The 17,287-nt window shown below is 42.0% G+C and overlaps 4 protein-coding genes across 4 annotated transcripts in view; 2 read left to right on the forward strand and 2 right to left on the reverse strand.

Annotated features, from left to right (window-relative positions):
• Nucleotides 1–871, reverse strand: part of LOC110004287 (uncharacterized) — a 6,155-nt gene extending 5,284 nt beyond the window's left edge. Inside the window, exons 1-3 of the mRNA XM_065964069.1 lie at nt 750–871; nt 194–532; nt 1–69 (exon numbers count right to left, since the gene is read on the reverse strand). The exon at nt 1–69 is cut by the window's left edge and continues 192 nt beyond it. Coding sequence (XP_065820141.1) covers nt 1–69; nt 194–532; nt 750–810 — 469 coding nt within the window. The 5' untranslated portion in view covers nt 811–871. The remainder of the gene's footprint in view (nt 70–193; nt 533–749) is intronic.
• Nucleotides 872–3,042: 2,171 nt separating this feature from the next.
• On the forward strand, nt 3,043–6,534 carry naa20 (N-alpha-acetyltransferase 20, NatB catalytic subunit). Its single transcript, XM_020659834.3, has 6 exons — nt 3,043–3,137; nt 3,940–3,964; nt 4,269–4,359; nt 4,603–4,738; nt 4,949–5,094; nt 6,250–6,534. Exons 1-6 carry the CDS (start codon nt 3,085–3,087, stop codon nt 6,333–6,335), a joined length of 537 nt encoding a protein of 178 aa, XP_020515490.1. The 5' UTR covers nt 3,043–3,084; the 3' UTR covers nt 6,336–6,534.
• crnkl1 (crooked neck pre-mRNA splicing factor 1) lies at nt 6,206–14,993 on the reverse strand. The gene is made up of 14 exons (XM_020659833.3): nt 14,815–14,993; nt 12,771–12,923; nt 12,496–12,587; nt 12,154–12,312; nt 11,260–11,426; nt 10,828–11,006; nt 10,558–10,728; nt 10,291–10,482; nt 10,100–10,159; nt 9,905–9,985; nt 9,170–9,409; nt 7,903–8,004; nt 7,506–7,754; nt 6,206–7,082 (listed from the first exon to the last, which is right to left on the reverse strand). The coding sequence occupies exons 1-14, from the start codon at nt 14,860–14,862 to the stop codon at nt 6,678–6,680; spliced, it is 2,298 nt and encodes a 765-aa protein (XP_020515489.2). The 5' UTR covers nt 14,863–14,993; the 3' UTR covers nt 6,206–6,677.
• A 1,399-nt stretch (nt 14,994–16,392) lies between these two features.
• Nucleotides 16,393–17,287, forward strand: part of cfap61 (cilia and flagella associated protein 61) — a 48,286-nt gene continuing 47,391 nt past the window's right edge. The window contains 1 exon segment of the mRNA XM_065964059.1: nt 16,393–16,537. Coding sequence (XP_065820131.1) covers nt 16,395–16,537 — 143 coding nt within the window. The 5' untranslated portion in view covers nt 16,393–16,394.

Raw genomic sequence — 17,287 nt, forward strand, 5'->3', positions numbered from 1 at the left:
TCACTGTGTGGGCACAGTCTCCAAATCTGAACACAGAGCAGTAAAACCTGTAGGGATCATCTGAGTCAACTGTTGAAGATATTGTGAGAGAGAGAACACAAGAGTAAGTTTAACTTCCACACCTTGTTCATACATTAAAATGTTTCAGGATATTTTTCTCTTTAAATTGTAATGATTATGAGGCAACACTTACTGTCAATAACATTCAGCAACAGAAGAGCATCTAGACCATGTTGTTCTCCTGATCTGATCTGTCTGCAGCTGTAACGACCAACATCTTCACGTGTGACATTTTTAATAACCAGAGAACAATCCTCTGTAACATTTAGCCTCTTAGCTTTAGCTTTAGCTTTCTCATTTTTACTTATATTCCCGAGTGTAACCAGCTCTCCTGCTGTGCTCCTACTATAACGACTGAAAAGCCAAGAAGGACTGTCACATTTCTGCTGATCTTTAATCACATTTCCACATGGCAAAGTGACATCATGTCCATGTTTGACTGTGAGGGAGGCGGTATCATCTCCAGTTACAGCTGATGAAGATCAAAGAGAAATACATAAAAAATAAGAACATGAATTTGTACTTTTTATTTGTTTAAAGTTTTGTAAGAGAATAAAAGTGCAACAAACAACAGAAATGAAGATATGTGATCAATACTAAACAATAAATGTTTTTATGTATTATAAACTGTAATGTTTGAAAATGTAATAAAACGTAAATGAAATTCAGAGCAAACAGTAAATTCTTACCTGTAACCAGCAGCGTTAGTATCACAATTAAAGACAGTTTAGTCCTTCTGAGTTGATGCATCCTGCTTCTTTGTCTCGTCCTCTTGTTGTTGTGCTTTTAGATGTGTTACTTCCTTAATAAGCGTTTCTTTAAGAGGCTTAGAGAATCAACTTCCTGTGGTAGCAGAGACTTCCCTTTATGTCCCAGAGAAGTTTTCTACCCACACTCTTTAAGTTAAAGATCTTATCCACCTTTCCTCCCTCCAGAGTTCTTAAAGATACCTAAACATCTTAAAGTTGATGTGATTCTGTTTCGATAAAAGGACACGAGTCACTCATGACTTTTTACCAACAGTTCTGTTTCTGAATCCGTCCCCTTTCTTGACCTTTTGTCGTATTTGAACAGAAACTCCAGGCCGAACTGTAAACTTCTCCCTCACAAACAAATCTTTACTTAATGACTTTAAAACACTAAACAAAATAAATGAACTCTTCAGAATGTGATTCCTTTGACAGTTCAGAAGACTGGTTTGATGAAATGCTTGTTCCTCATTCTGGTACATTAGTTGTTTCTGAGAACTGAAGGGGAAGTGTTGAAGTGTGAACATCGATACAGCATCAGCAGAGCTCTGAAGATTGTACCCATAATGTTTTCATAAAAACATAAAAGAAACGTACACATGATGATCACTGACTTTTAATGAAGTCTCACAGCAGGCTCGTAATATACATAAAGCTGTGCTGCCTTTAATGTGAAGTCAGTTATTTAAAATGTAAGTTAAAAGTCACATATTATTCAAAATCCACTTCTCCATGTTCCTCTAACTCTAACATGTGTCTCTAGTCTACAAACCCCCCAATGAAGAGAAAAGTCCATCCTCTCCGTCTTCTGTCTGCTCCACTTTTCACAAAATGTGAGCTCAAACAGGCCGTTTGGATATTCTCCCTTGACCTTTTCGAAAGAAAGACAAATGAAGAGTACTTCAGAAGTCTTAATGAATTTGCCAGCTAAGGCCCCGTGTCCACCTGGTGTTTTTTACAGGCAGAAAAGCGCAGGCTGTACGTTGGGGAGTGTCTGCATGTGTCCGTCTATAGGAGAGAAAAAAGAAAAGAGGGAAAAAAGGGAAGAAGAGTAAGCGTCGGGACACTGGCAGACGTCGATAGGGATAGTGATGCACACTGGTTGAAGGGCCCCCTCGTTGATTTTTGCGTAGGGCCCCAACAGACTAGAATCGCCGCTGTTGGTATGTGATGTTTGCAGAATCTGTGTAAAGACACGCACACTGATAGAAGACACACTGAAGACGTTGATTTTACTTCATGTTTGTTGCAGGTTATGGTGCTGTTTTCTTTGTTCATTCATGTTGAGATCAAAAGGAACATTTGCTGTTCTCTGTTGCTTTTACTCTAATCCTCACACAAAACCTTTCTCTCTCCTTTATCAGCAGTTACAGGAGAAGACGTCCTCTCCTTCACAGTCAGAGTTGGAGATGACGTGACTTTGAGGTTCCGCAGCCTCCGAAGCAGAACTTCCAGGTTCTGTAACAGCTTCTTCCCACAGGCCAGAAGACTTTTGAACAGGAAAAAATAATCCCTCCATTCCCCCTCAAACCCCCACACAGGACTACCTCACTGGACTGTAAAACACAATATAACGTGCAATATATTTATCTGTATAGTATTTTTACTCATAGCTTTTCTTTTTATATCGATTTATATCTGCACCTTATTTTTATTTTTTATATGTAAATACATGCTGCTGTTTTTATCCTGCACTACAACGAGCCAAATGCAACGAAATTTCGTTCTTATCTGCACTGTAAAGTACAAGTTTGAATGACAATAAAGAAAGTCTAAGTCTAAGTCTAAGACTTTGCCTTGTGGAAGTGTGACAGAAGATCAGCCAAACTGTGAGCAGATTTCTTGGCTTTTCAGTCGTTATATTGGGAAAACAGTGGATTCTATTTATTACATTTTTAAACATTAATAATCAGAGGAAAAGTAGGTATTATTTCTCGATCACCGAAACCTCGAGCAGAACCAGACTCATGATGAAGAGACATCAGCTGAGACTGGGCTGTGCTGGGCTTGGACAGTGGAATAAAGGGAGATGCAGAGACACACACAGCAACAACAATGAATAAGATAGATTTAGAGCTTCAGTGTCAGTAATTAGAGTTCAGTCCAATATTAACATCAGCAATTATAGCAAATATAATGATGGCAAACCTCTGCAAAACTCCACAGAAAAAGAAAAAAGATGAAGAAGAAGCACCTCCGGCCAGCAGGGGGCGCTACTCTTTCCCCTCTCGTCTTTTCCTCTGTGGGGTTAAAGGTCACAGGACAGCAAGCCGAGATGACAACATTGCGACCGTTTACCTGCGACGATTTATTTAAATTCAACAACATGTGAGTGTTTTCCTCCCAGTTCGACCACACAGCTTCTGTTCACAACCTGCCGGCTTGTGTTTGATGCGGTAAAGATGAATGCGTCACATCCTGTTGGAGCGACAGAACGCTCCGCCGAACTCCATGTTAAAATACAAGAAGACTCAGTAATGTCGTTGTTATTAGAAGAAAGAAAAGATAATGATACCTGTATGATACACCGTTTAATTCGGTTTTGTCCACTGAATAATTCGGCATACATGTAGTCAATGAAATAAGTGTAGTTTTGATAGAAGTTGTCTTTAGTCCACCTGCTTATGCTAGACAGTTAGCTTCTCTAAAGTATTTTCATTGTTGACATCAAAAAGGAAATTACATAATACTGATTAATTCAGATTTGGTCCGAAAACACCTTCTGACATGTCTCCATTAGTGCATGTCCACAGGGTCGTGTTTGTGTGTGTGTGTGTGTGTGTGTGTGTGTGTAGCATTTGTCCCCTCATGGGATTAATAATGTAAATCGTCTTTGACCTGCATTCTCTCTGATGGCCAGCAGGGGGCGCAACGCCACAGGACTCTGACAGTATAGAACTCTGTGACTCATTTATAACCTCAGTAAACATTGTTTAAATCAGTTTATGGTCTCAATCTCTTTCTTCAAATGTTCCTCAATGCAGCATGAGGTTCATTTAGTACATTATGGATTAAATATAATAATAAATATATATTTTTTTATGTTTCTTGAGATATATGTGCGGCGTCCCTTTGTGGACGATGACAGACTCAAAAGTTTAATACTAACTTTGTGTTTTTTTCCCAACAGCAACCTGGACCCTTTGACAGAGACTGTATCCTTTATGTGAACATTAATATGTAGACACAAACGAACCGCCTGCAAGGTCATCAGAGGTGGACAGAGTTCACATCGTCAGCACATAGATACTCCTGCGTTGAGGATGAATCCCAAAACAAGAGGAAGGATTTGAAAACAACATGCCCACCTGTGCAGCCTCTTCACATGCTGATGGCTGATCATCGTGATAAGAGGATCACGCTGCAGTTTAAGTTCATCGGGAGACAGAAAACATCTCCGTGTCGTTTGTTTTAAAACTCTAACACAGGTCTGTAGTTTTCTTTGACTTTAACCTCCAGTATGGGATCCCGTTTTACCTGCAGTACCTGGCTCACTGGCCGGAGTACTTCATCGTTGCCGAGGCTCCTGGTGGTGAACTCATGGGCTACAGTAAGATCTTTGTCTGGTGTTAACATTTCATTTTGGAGACACGTGAAGAGTAAGTGGGCTAGTGAGAGTCTAAAGAAGAGAGGAATGAAAACAGGAACAGGAAGTTGTGTTTAATTAGTTCACCCCTCGTTTGACACTCTCAGCCGACTCCTCTGTTTTGTTCCAGTAAAACAAACTCTGTGTCGTGACGCTCCTGTGACTCTAAACCGAGTGGCCGTCTTGTGTCTTGTTTCGTCCTTGCAGTCATGGGGAAGGCGGAGGGATCTGTGGCTCGGGAGGAGTGGCACGGTCACGTCACCGCTCTGTCCGTCGCCCCCGAGTTCAGAAGACTGGGACTCGCCGCCAAACTGATGGAGATGCTGGAGGAGATCTCCGAGAGGTTTGTACCCATCGCATGACACTGTGGTCACTTCCTGTCAGCACCCGAGCGTCCAATCAGAGTTAAAGCTGATCCTTGCTTGTGTTGTTCTGACTCTCTGATGATAAAATCGTCTGCTACATAAATTGTAGTTTTTGCCTTATGAAGTACGAGATGTTGTAAACAAACGACCTCCTGTGACTGACTCTCATGTTGTCTCGTTTTTTGTAGGAAGGGGGGATTCTTTGTGGATCTCTTTGTGCGCGTCTCAAACCAGGTGGCGGTGAACATGTACAAACGCCTGGGCTACAGCGTCTACAGGACGGTCATCGAGTATTACTCGGCCAGCAACGGAGAACCTGACGAAGACGCTTATGGTGAGACGAGTTGTTCAGTCTGAAAACAGATCATCAGGGCGGGAAATGAACGTTTAGGGGTTAATGTATGTGTTAGACGTTTAACGAAGGGACAGAAGTCCTTTGTTATGATACGAGAAGACCATTTTCACCCCACTGTCGCTCAGAACTCGTATTATAGGTCGTCTACTAACGGAGAATAATGTCTGATAACAAGTAGAAGATGGCGCTGGTGTTGTCAGCTCTTTGTCTTTTAGTGGAAAAAGAAAAGAAGAGGAGGAGGAGACAAATAAGGAGAAACCTCACTAATGGGTGAAAGCATGGAGACTACAGAGAAATGCTCAAGAGGTTTTACTGAACCTGAGAGGAGAGCTGGAGAGAAACCTCTGAACAGCCAATCAGAGAGATTCATATGTCAAATTGGCCGACGGCTAGCGACGGAGACACACCGCAAAAACTAGGGCGCCGAGCGCTCATCTTGGTGTGTCAGGGCCTTTACTTCTGCAACACTAAAACCAATATTAGAGGAGTGATGATGGCTCAGCTTAGTTATTGTTGGCAGCCTGAAAAAAGGTTAATATTTCACTAATTTCCGTTCATATTTGGGCAGCAGCAAAAGTTATTAAGATCCATTTCAAAACCCTGACAAAGAAAGCCGAAGCTGTCTGCAAACAGAAACTAGTTTGTTTTTTAATTTAAAGTCTTTGTGATTTTTCACCCTTAAATGTATAAATCAAATATCTCCTCTGAAAATAACTCTGTGAGTCATGACTGTCTACAATGGGTGTAACACCCGAGTCCCACTGTCTGTGATGTTTTCAGAGTTTTCAGAGTCCTATCTTCACTTTGTTTACATCGCCCGGACGGCCGGCTGACTCCTCCCCTCGTGTATAAAAGTTGTTTAATTGAGGGACTAGAGAAAAGAAGAATAACATACTGTACTCACTGCTTAACTGTGTTTCTAGATCACGCTCATTTCAGGTCAATTTACATGCAGTGTGAAGATACCAGCATAATAAAGATCGCTAGCATTAGCATGCTAACACAACAATAAAGCATGTGTTGAATACTCAACCCTCAACAGCAGAGGGCGCCGTTCATCCAGGAAAACAAAATGAGCCGGAGGCTGAGACTTATTTATCAAAATTGCTCTTTTATCTTTCTTCCATTTTTCAGATATGAGGAAAGCTTTGTCCAGAGACACGGAGAAGAAGTCGATCATCCCGCTGCCGCATCCTGTCAGACCAGAAGACATCGAGTAACAGTAGACGGTGGCTCTCTCTGCACGCCCGATAATCACACGTGGATCATTGAATCACAGCTTCCTGCTCGGTTTACTTTGTACATATATTTCTTTACCGTTACTCTACGCCTCATCGTCAGAGAGCCACTGATTGTACACATTTAAATCCCTGAACATGTTCGGTTCAATAAACTTTGCAGAATAAAAGACGACGACGACGACAAGCGATGTTTGGATCGATGTTTGTATGATGTCACAGCTGCAAAAGGGAAACATGGTGGTACATTAAAGACGGCTCCACAGCTGCTTTTTGTTAAAAAAAGAAACTGAGTAGAAAAATCAGTCCAGGTTGAAAGTGGTTCTAGTCTTTCTCTTCTTCTCCACTCTTGCTTTCTGGCTCCTTCACCTCTTTCTCTCCACCACCACCATCATCACTGTCACTCTCGCTGCTGCTGCTGCTGCCGTCATCGTCTCGGTCATCATACGTCTTCTCCCGCTCCGTTTCCGTCGCCTCTGTGTTTCTCTCGGCGTCGTTTTCCGGCTGCTGTTCAGGAGCGTCTGGAGGCGTGTCAGAGGACTGTGAAGTGCTCTCTTCAGCCGCCGGATCTTTTTCTGCAGCCTCCTCGTCTTCCTCCTCCTCCTCTACCTCTTCCACTATCTGCTGCCTCTTCCACATCTTGGCCATGGCCAGCAGTTTGAGGTTGGGCTGGTTGGCGGCGTCCTCGGGGAAGATGTAGTCGTAGTACTCCTCCCAGCCTGCGTCCGACTAAAATAAACAACAGTAGGAGAGATTAGAATGAATACCTGTGAGTGTCTGAACACGTTTAGCTCACTTTTCTAATCAAGTTTGCTTAGAGATAAAACTCCAGAGAATATGGAGGTAATATTTCATAAATGATCTTAAAACTACAAAAGGACTAAAGCCTCGATTCCACCAAACTGTCCGGTCCAGTTCAGCACGGTAAACACTGATCCTGATTGATTTTTTTGCAGCCTAGCGTATCCTAAGGTGTGTGGAGTGTAAGCCAGAAGGGGATCGCTGCATCAGATACATAATGAAACAGAGTAAGCCGCTAATGAATTCAAAGAAGAAGAAAGCGCAACAATGGAGGTCGTCCATGGGGCGGAGCTACATGCTCACACTGATGGATAAGTTTGTAAATAAGAAGCAGAGACGCTCGGTTCTTACCCCGTCCTCGGCCGTCAGCTTCCTCCTCTTCTTCACCTTCTCCGGCAGCAGCTTCCTCACTCTGTCCATGGAGCTGTCGGAGCCGAACTCCTTCTCGAAGTCGCTCCAGGACTCGAGCAGCATGAGGCGCTCCTCCTTCTCCTCGCAGCTCCTCATGCTCTTGTTGGCCTCCTCGAAGATCTGCCGACACTTCTGCAGCCGGTCGGGGCCTTCGATCGACAGCTCGAACTTGGCGCAGCTGATCCAAACCTGCACGAGGAGAGGGAAAACAAAAAAAAGGAGAAGATGAGTCAAATTTGTTTGTTGAGAAAACAGAGCTGGAGCTGATTTCACACTGACCTGTGTTGGGTTAGGAAGATTTGTTCTCTGACAACAGAAAGCTAAACGCAGTTCTCACCTTGACATGCTGGGTGCGCTGCAGCAGCCTTTTGTAAAGGTTTCTGGTGTTTCCAAACTCTTCCTGCTCGATCTCAAAGTCGATGTAGGACTTCCACAGCACCTGGAAGAAAAAAAACAGAATCAGGAACATGTATGTACAGACCAAACTGCTGCCTCTTAACCTTCCTGCAGACTGGGTGCAGGGTTCCCACTCTTTTCCAGAGATTATTTTCCAGGACATTTTCAGCTGGTATGACAGTCCGTGATCGTGCCACACCAATATTAAGTGTCTTTAACAAGATTAATCACACTGTGAGCTACCGCTACAAAGGTATGGTCCATTTTTTACCCTTAATGCAGTATTGCATTTGAAGAGACAATGCCAGCTAAGAAAAAGGACCGTTAGCCAGTTTTGAGCTCGTGTTTAGACACGAGGGGGAGGCGGAGTTATTAAATTACCTACAGACTTCCATTCAATCTGCGTTGTGGATTAATTTAACAAATAGAAACTGTTATTAACGTGTGGCGGTGAAAATGTCCAACCCTGTAGGAGAGTGGGAATAATTTTCCAGGACGAGTGGGAACCCTGTGTGTGATTTTTGCAATCTTGCACGTTTGTTGCAGCCGCACTGAGCGACACAGATCTCATAACGTTGGTGCGGCACTGTGCCATCAGGTACCTGTGAGGCGAGTCAACAAGCAGCGTCATCAGTGTGCTTCAGCCAGATGAACCTGACGTTTGTCATGCATGCATTCTTTTTAAACCTCTGACACCTGTGTGTTTCATTCTGCATTTCTATTGGTTGGTAGCTGATGGAAATCATAGAAGCATGCACATTGAGATAATCGTCCTAAAGCTCAGACACTTTTGGATATTTTTGTCGCAGGTCATGTTTGGTCAAAAGACTGTGAGATCAGTCATCTTAGATCCTCTCTCACAGAGCGACGTGGGACCGCCCGTTTGGGAGCCTCGATCACAGATGTTGCTACGCCTCTACCCGGCTTTATGTGGACGATAATCTTGTCGAAGTAACAGATTTAAATCAACTTAAGCAAGACATTAACAACTTCAGGGACAGCAACCACTTTAGAGATTAATTACTTTAGAGACATGAACGACTTCAGAGCTGACTTTAGAGACGTTAACAACTTGAAGGTCAAACATTCAGGACTTTAAAGACGACTTGAAAGATGTTAACGTCCAACAAATAAAACATGATTACATTAATGAACACGTTTGAGATTTCATATTTGCACGCTGTAGATAATAAGGCTGCGACGTGTACCTCTGGCATGTCGAGCCGCGGTTGTCCGATGGCGAGCTCGAAGATGCCGCGGGCTCGGTCCATGTCTCCCAGGATGGTCTCCAGCTCTGCGAACTTGATCCAGGTGGTGCAGTTCTCCGGACTGAACTCCAGGTATTTCTCGTACAGCTTCCTGCAGCGGTCGAACTCTCGCAGCTGCAGCTCCAGCTCGATGTAGCCCTTCAGCAGCTTGTTCTTCGGGCATTTACCGATCGCCGTGCCCTGAGGAGAGAAGAAGAAAAACAATCTGTGAGGTGACAGATTACTGTTCAACACCTAGAATGAAGTGTGTTAAGAAGTTTTATCCTTTTTTTTTTAGTCACAGACATTTGTCTTACAGTAAAAACACTCCACGTCGAATCGGCTGAAAAAACGCTGACGGGGAACGACAAACCAGGACACACCACAAAAACTATGGTGACAATCGCTCACAGCCGACGACCGCCTTGGTGTGTCAGGGCCGGTTTTTTTTACCCATTATCTTGCGCCTGATCAGAAGCCGCCCCTCCTTATTTCATTGTATATCCTTATATAGTTTTATATTCTAAATAAAGTGAAATGAAGATCAGAGAAGAAGAACAGATGATTCCTCTGCTGATGATCTACATTAGGATGATGTTTCATACTTTTCTTCGCCTGCACTTTATGTTGATCCAGATTAAAGTTCTTGCATATCTCAGCTTCCTCCACATTCAGTTCCATTCTGGTGAATCTTACCATGACTTTTCTGGCTCCCTGCAGGTTCTTCTGCCGGATCTCAAACTGAGCGTAGAGCAGCCAAATCTTAGCGAATGTGAACTAGAACCAAAACACAAAAACATCCAATGGTCAAACTCAGGTTAGAACAGCACCAACAAGTTACTGTATCATCATAAAAGCAAAAAAACAAAACGCTTATGAGTGGAGAATGACCTTTTTGTGAGGGATGAGGTCCAGACTGGCCTGGTACACCTGCCTCGTCCTCTCTGGATCCTGAATTAAAAAGAGAAGACGATTAGAAACTGTGAAGACAGACAGTTTATTGTTGTTTTTCTCCCTTATTGTGATGTTTTCTTATAACATGAGTAACGACTGACGGGTAAAAAGGTTTAAAAGCCAGGCACCTTGACCTCCAGCTCTTCGTACAGGGCGTAGTTGATCCACAGGTAGATGTATCTCTTCCAGTGTCTCTTCTCCTGGATCGGGGGGATGTTGGCGATGGCTCGCTCATAAACCTCTCTCACTGTGTCGGGGTCGGCGTCATTTTCCACCAGGCGGAGGTAATCGAACCAGGCGTCGTAGTTGTGTGGGTTCGCCTGATTGAAAAGACTGTCAGCGACGGGGGCAAGAAAAGGATCCGGATACATAAATACACCAAGAGGATACAATACCTTGACTTCCTCCTCGTACTGGAACCTTCTTTTGCTGACGATGACGTCCTCGATTCCTCGGCGGTCTCCAAACTTCTTCTCGAACATGGTGTAGTACTTGAAGAGCTCCTGAGCTTGGTGTTTGGGGATTCTGTCCAGAGCGTACTTGTAGATCACCCGAACGCGCTCAAACTGTAAAGACAGGCACATTTCAAAAACAATCAGTCACTCCACCCGTCTGGTGAGAAGAAATCATCACATTCCTGGATGGAGACACACACACACACACACCTCTTTCTGTATCTCCTCAAACTTGGCAAAGGACACAAAGAGATTTTCCTCCAGATGATCCTCCCCGAAGAACTCCACCGCCCTCTCGTACACCTTCCTGCCGTGGGCGATGTAGCCGTGCTTCTCTTCAAAGCGGGCGTACTTGATCCAGTTCTTCACTTCAGGGTGAACCATGACGAGTTCAGAGGAGTTAAAGAACTTTTCTGTGACAAACAAATATCATCTGCACAGAAGTACAAAGAATGACAGAAATGTTTTCTTACTGATGCTTCTGAGATTTAAAAATAAAAAGTCTAATATTACTTAAATGAAGTGTTAAATGAAGGGGATTATACTTCTATTTGAATGCGTATTAGATGCTGAAACAATGTGTCCCTGCTTCAAGTGAAGGGCCTCCCTGCAGTGGTTTAATACTCATCAAGAAAAGGATATATCGCTCATAAATACTGCGGGCTTTGTCCACTTCCTTGTAGCGCAGCTCAAAGTTGATGAACGAGTGCCAGGCCTGCTCATCGGGCTCCCACTCCATCCAGCGCTCGAACACCTGCCTGCAGCCCGGAGCGTTCCCCAGCATCTCCTCCATGTACGTGTACTTGTACCTTTGAAAGGACAAGAATGATCGATGAAGTCGGTGTACATGTTCTTATAGCCACATACAGAAGTTTAGAAACACAGAACAGAGATTCTCCAGAGAAACTTTAAAGCCTGGGGAACACTGTATGATTTAAGGCACACAACACTTTTTGAAGTCGGGCTGAATTTCAGCTTGACCGCCCGGTGTCAGTTGATCACTGTTTGATCAGCTGCTCCTGATCAGACGGTCGTACAGTAAGACTTCACACAACTAATCTGGATTGACTCATTTTACTCTCTCCACTTCCTCTTAAGCTTCTCTGTAAACTTATTTATTTGTAAATTTATTTCATGAAAAACAAACAAAGATAAAATCTCAAATGTTGAATGAAAAGGAGCAGAAAGAAGACTAATCCCTCTTTTACAAAGCATTCATTAAAACAAAACACTTCATTCAAAAACAATTAAATGGTACGTATCATCACCCTTCCATTAAAACCACCGTCCTCCCAACAACATCGCTGGCTCCCGGTCAAATATCACCTTGACTTCAAGATTCTCCTTCTTACCTTCAAAGCTCTTCACCTGCGTACCTCCCTGATCGCCTTCACACCGACCCGTACTCTCTGATCTTCCTCCTCACTTTACCTTCTGCCCACTGAACCCCTACAGGCTCACAGGACTGTAGCCCGAGTGTCCTGAAAGGGCGCCCTTAAACAAAAGCAGCACTGAAGTGTTTAACCTGATGCGTACCAGAACTGGTTGACTCGTGGGAGGATGGTGATGGCTCTGTCCCAGATGTTGCGGGCGTGGTTCACCTGGCGGCTCTTCATCTCCATCTCGGCGTACTTCAGCCACAGAGTGATGTTCCTGTGATCCACGTCCAACGCTCGCTCGTAAATGGAACGAGCCCTGAAATCAAAAGAAATGCAGAAATAAAGGAACCGCAGAGAGATGTGTGGGCCTGTGAACGATCATACAGCAGCCACTCTCTAAAGATTACAAGTTTACATGTAGTGTAAAAACCTTTAACATGCTCACGACTAATCAAGATTTACGGACAGATTCGGCAAGGAAAACGATTTGACACCATACCTCTGGACCTCTTTCAGGCTCTCCTCCCATTGTGCGTATTTTATCCAGTTACTGATGACGGTACGATTCTTTCGGATGTTGTCCTCAAACCCCTGAGAGAAGAAGGCAGAGCGGTTTATAAAGAAGTGAAAGAAACCCTCCAAAGCTGTCTGATAGTTGATCTGTTTCCTCAAAGTCACAACATGTGCATTACACTGAAATGTTAGAGCAACATCTCAATACTCACCCTCCAATGCAAAACTTAGTAAAACAGTAGATGACAGGTGAGCACGTACCTTCCTCTTCCTGAGTTTGTAATCATTCAGCTCCTCCTCATCGGTGATCTTCTGTTTCGGTGGAGGTGGCAGAAGCTCGAGCTCCCTCTCTTTGGCTTCCCTCAGCAGCTGCTCGGCAGTGATCTGAACCTCGGCCGGAGCTTTATTCTTCACCTGAAACACAAGAAGGAATCCTTCAGCATGACGTTTCACCTGGGAGAACGTTATCTTCATGTTCCTCGCCGATTTTTAACCAGTTTTAATTTTGAGTTTAGATTTGTGATGAAGCAGTTTATGCAGAAAGATGAAAGCTGAATGTTCTTAAGGCTGTGTCAAACTGTCTCTCCTGCTGTGTGTTCAAGTTTTCATGTATACAAAACTACACTGCCCGGCCCAAAAAAAAAAAAAAAGATCACACACTCTAATATTTCGTTGGACCGCCTTCAGCTTTGATTACGCCACACATTCGCTGTGGCATTGTTTCCATACGCTTCTGCAATGTCACAAGATTTATTTCTGTCCAGTGTTGCATTCATTTTTCACCAACATCTTGTACTGATGATCTGGAGAGTCGGTCCACTGCGCAAAGTCTTCTCCAGGACATCCCAAAGATTCTCAGTGGGGTTAAGGTCTGGACTCTGTGGTGGACAATCCATGTGTGAAAATGATGTCTCATGCTCCCTGAACCACTCCACCACCATTTGAGCCCGATGAATCCTGATGAATCATCTTGGATCAGCCGTCAGGGAAGAAACAAATCCACTGATGGAATAACCTGGTCATTCAGTATATTCAGGTCGTCAGCTGACCTCATTCTTTGGGCACATAATGTTGCTGAACTCGACCAACCCCAGATCACAGCACTGCCCCCCCACAGGCTTATACAGCAGGCATGATGGGTGCATCACTTCATCTGCCTCTCTTCTTACCCTGATCACTCTGGAACAGGGGAAATCTTCATTCCACTTTTTAATAATGCGTTGGACAGTTCTTAACCATCTTTGAGTAGTTTCTGTAATCTCCTGAGATGTTTTCTCTGCGGTGATTTGACCCTCCTCAAACAGACTTAACATCTTTTCACAGGATGGGTCTCTCAACATGGTGGTTTAAGAAATGAGAAGCTACTCACTGCATCAGATAACATATATATATTTTTACATTTCTTTGTGCCTAAATGTTTTCAGACCTTCAACTTTGAGGTATTAAAACAAGGATGTTAAATCATACACCATTAGCCAAAGATAGTTGTAAACATCCACAGAGCTGGAAGTGGCACTTTTATGTTAAATAACTTGTTGCCAGCTGAAGTTATTATCCAATGGGAGGCTCTTACCTATTTACTTAGTTAAATCCAGGTGGCGGACAGGCCGTGTATTTAGTTTTATATTAACTCATATATATATTTACAGTGGGTACGGAAAGTATTCAGACCCCTTTACATTTTTCACTCTTTGTTTCATTGCAGCCATTTGCTAAAATCAAAAAAGTTCATTTTATTTCTCATGAATGAACACTCAGCTCCCCATCAGCACAGAAAAAAACAGAAATGTAGAAATTTTTGCAAATTTATTAAAAAAGAAAAACTGAAATATCACATGGTCATAAATATTCAGACCCTTTGCTCAGTATCATATAGTACCCACTGTGTGTGTGTGTGTGTGTGTGTGTGTGTGTGTGTGTGTGTGTGTGATCTGCAGCACAGAGTCTGTATCAACTGTATGATGTAATGCAAACATGTCTCTAGTAGGTCTACAGTTTTGTATTTATGGACAAAAACATGAAACAGATTTTTCACATAATTAAAGAAATGAACCAAAACAAAGCGCAGCATGGCGACTCTTAGCTAGCAACATTAGCTCTTATTCAAACTCATACGGCTTCTTTAAAGCTGACTTTCGTAACCTAAACTGGTATTTAATGCATATTTCTTCCGGGTATTACAGATATATAACATTTACAGACGCTGTGAGAAGCCACATGGAGCCTTAAAGTTTACTGCAGTAACTTTTAGCGTGTTAGCATTAGCCACAGTTAGCTCTTTAAATGATCTTTTTCTTTTCTTTACCTTCGCCACCTTCGGTATCCTCTGTTTACCTGCCGCGGTGGACGCCATTTCCACAAAAGTTTTACGTCCCAAACTTTAAGTTAAATGTTTAAAACGGGGGACAAAACGAGAAGTCGGTAATGAAACGTTTCGGTCACAGCCAGCGCGCAGCCACCATGACAGTACCCAGAATGCTCCGCGGGTTCACACCAGACACGCGTTCACGTGTTGTCGGGGAAATGGGAAATAACGATTTCTTAAACCGAAAATCCTCTAACAAAATAAATAAATAAAATTAAAACGATGAGCTTATGCAGTCACTTTAATATGTGACCCAATTAACAGATTTTATTTTACTCTTACTTAACACATATTTTATTTATTAATATGTATTTCCTCATATAGAAATGAACTGACCTGTTATATTTGTTAGTTATTGATGTTTGTTTTAACACCCTGTTTGTGTGATTTGTTTGAACCAAAAATGTGGTCAATACATTTCTAATATCTGAGATTCTTCGCAAAAACAACTCATAGCTACTGTATGTCATTTACCATTTATGTTCATAAGATTGTTTACAGAAGGCCTATTGATTTATGTTTAAACACCAGTTATGTATTTTTAAACGCAGTCTTAAAACTCATTTATTCAGTCTGACTTTTATATAGTGTTTTAAATCAATTCAAATCTTAACATTACTGTATTGTTTTTTTTATCCTACTACAATTTTAAATATTTTCCTCTTATGTATTTATTTTAATATCTTGTTGCTTTTATGTGTCGTATTTTGTTTTATTTTATTTTTATACATTTTTTTTAATTCTTACTGGTGTGCATTAGTCTCTCAATGATTATATCAATGATTTTATAAACTACTTTTTGTCAATAACTTTTCTGCACTCTTGTTAAGCACTTTGAACTGCAATTTAATTTGTCTGAAAGGTGATGTATAAATAAAGTTTGATTGATTGATTGATGTAAATATATAGATTTGTTTTTATGTAAGATGTAAGCTTATTATTACAATTGTGAAGAAATTGTGAAAAATTGGCTTGTTTCACTGGAAGTATTACAACAGAATAAGGACAAAAATTAAGAGTTTATTAATAGTTTTGCTTGAAACGACAGACCAGTGTAAAGGTTGTCATGCTGCTCAAAAAACCTTCATTAATCTATTAAACACAACTTGTGTTATTGGTAGCGTGGACGTTTCTGCATTCGGCGAGCGAAGTGCTACTTGGGAATCTCCGAGCATCCAAAGAGCACTTGAATGCAGCATATTCTCATCACAGCGTTCTGTTGCTATGGTTACATGGACACTGTTAACTACACTGAAACGTCAAACCTCCAGAGGTAACTATCGTTTTTGTAGGCTGGATTTATGCGCAAATAATGGAGAAATAATACGTTTTTAGTGTTTTTAACGCAAGTGAGTAACAAAGCTCAGCATTTAGACACGTTTTGACAGTTTCTGTAGATGTTTATTTCTACTTAAAACGTATTACTAACTCAGTAAGTTGTTGTTTTGGCAGTAATGTCGTCCCTGAAGAGATACCGTGCACCAACATACCATGTCTCTTTTTGAATACATTAGGTAAAGATGAGGACCGTAACCTCAGCCAGTGGGCAGGAGGAAGCTGTGGCCGTGAGGAGGAGTGAATCAGTGGATGCTCAGATGATCGACAGCCTCATCAGCTCCCAAACTCTGCAGCTTTTTGGAAGAGTCAACATAATACATCTTCTGTAAGACAAATCTTTTAAAACATACTTCTTATAAAGCAGGAGAGCGGGGCATCTTCTCACACTTTTGGCTTTCACCTAAAATTCTCGGTCTAAGTATATCACAGTCACTCAATTTCTATATCAAATTAAATATTAATTTCTTGTTCACAAATGTATAATCTTCAGATTTTCACTTGTCACTTCAATGATAAATTCTGCATGATCAAGTACAGAGTGTGCATTTGTGACAAGTTGCCCCATCACGGGTTATGTTGTCACACTATGCGGGGTAAATTGTCACATTTATATTTATTATATTTTATGTATCACTCTTATTCTTGCATTTAAAAGTCAGATTTATTGAAACAGCTGTTTTCAATGCCAGGGCTTCATCAGTGTCAGTGCATAAAAAACAATGCAGACCAAAAAACTAAAAAACTACAAATAGCCTAAACACAAACAGATTCATTTTGATCAATTTTTTTTAAAACTATTTTTTAAATTCTAACTCAACATGTTTAAATACATCTTTCAGTGACGTAACAGTGTCTTGGTGACAGCTCGAAGTAGATGTCAGCTGACTTAATGATGTAATGAACCAGTTGGATCTCCAAGTCAGCTGGGAAACTCTGCCTAGGCTGAACATAGCCCACCACTGACGTTGGCATCGTCATCTGACCCTCAGTTTCTACGGATGTCATCTTTTGACAGTCGCGTGTGAGGGTCCTGTAATTAATGCTGAAGTCTTTGGCAGTACTCCTTATTGATTTA

The sequence above is a fragment of the Labrus bergylta genome, chromosome 15 (assembly GCF_963930695.1).
Source record: "Labrus bergylta chromosome 15, fLabBer1.1, whole genome shotgun sequence".
Classification (NCBI taxonomy): Eukaryota; Metazoa; Chordata; class Actinopteri; order Labriformes; family Labridae; genus Labrus; species Labrus bergylta.

Coding starts and splice junctions, on each gene's coding strand:
- naa20 (XM_020659834.3), top strand. CDS start 3,085: ATGACAACATTGCGACCGTTTACCTGCGACGATTTATTTAAATTCAAC. Junction 3,138..3,939: donor TTATTTAAATTCAACAACAT/GTGAGTGTTTTC, acceptor TTTTCCCAACAG/CAACCTGGACCCTTTGACAG. Junction 4,739..4,948: donor CTGGAGGAGATCTCCGAGAG/GTTTGTACCCAT, acceptor CGTTTTTTGTAG/GAAGGGGGGATTCTTTGTGG.
- crnkl1 (XM_020659833.3), bottom strand. CDS start 14,862: ATGGCGTCCACCGCGGCAGGTAAACAGAGGATACCGAAGGTGGCGAAG. Junction 11,427..12,153: donor CCACGAGTCAACCAGTTCTG/GTACGCATCAGG, acceptor GTCCTTTCAAAG/GTACAAGTACACGTACATGG. Junction 9,986..10,099: donor ACCTCATCCCTCACAAAAAG/GTCATTCTCCAC, acceptor TTTTGGTTCTAG/TTCACATTCGCTAAGATTTG.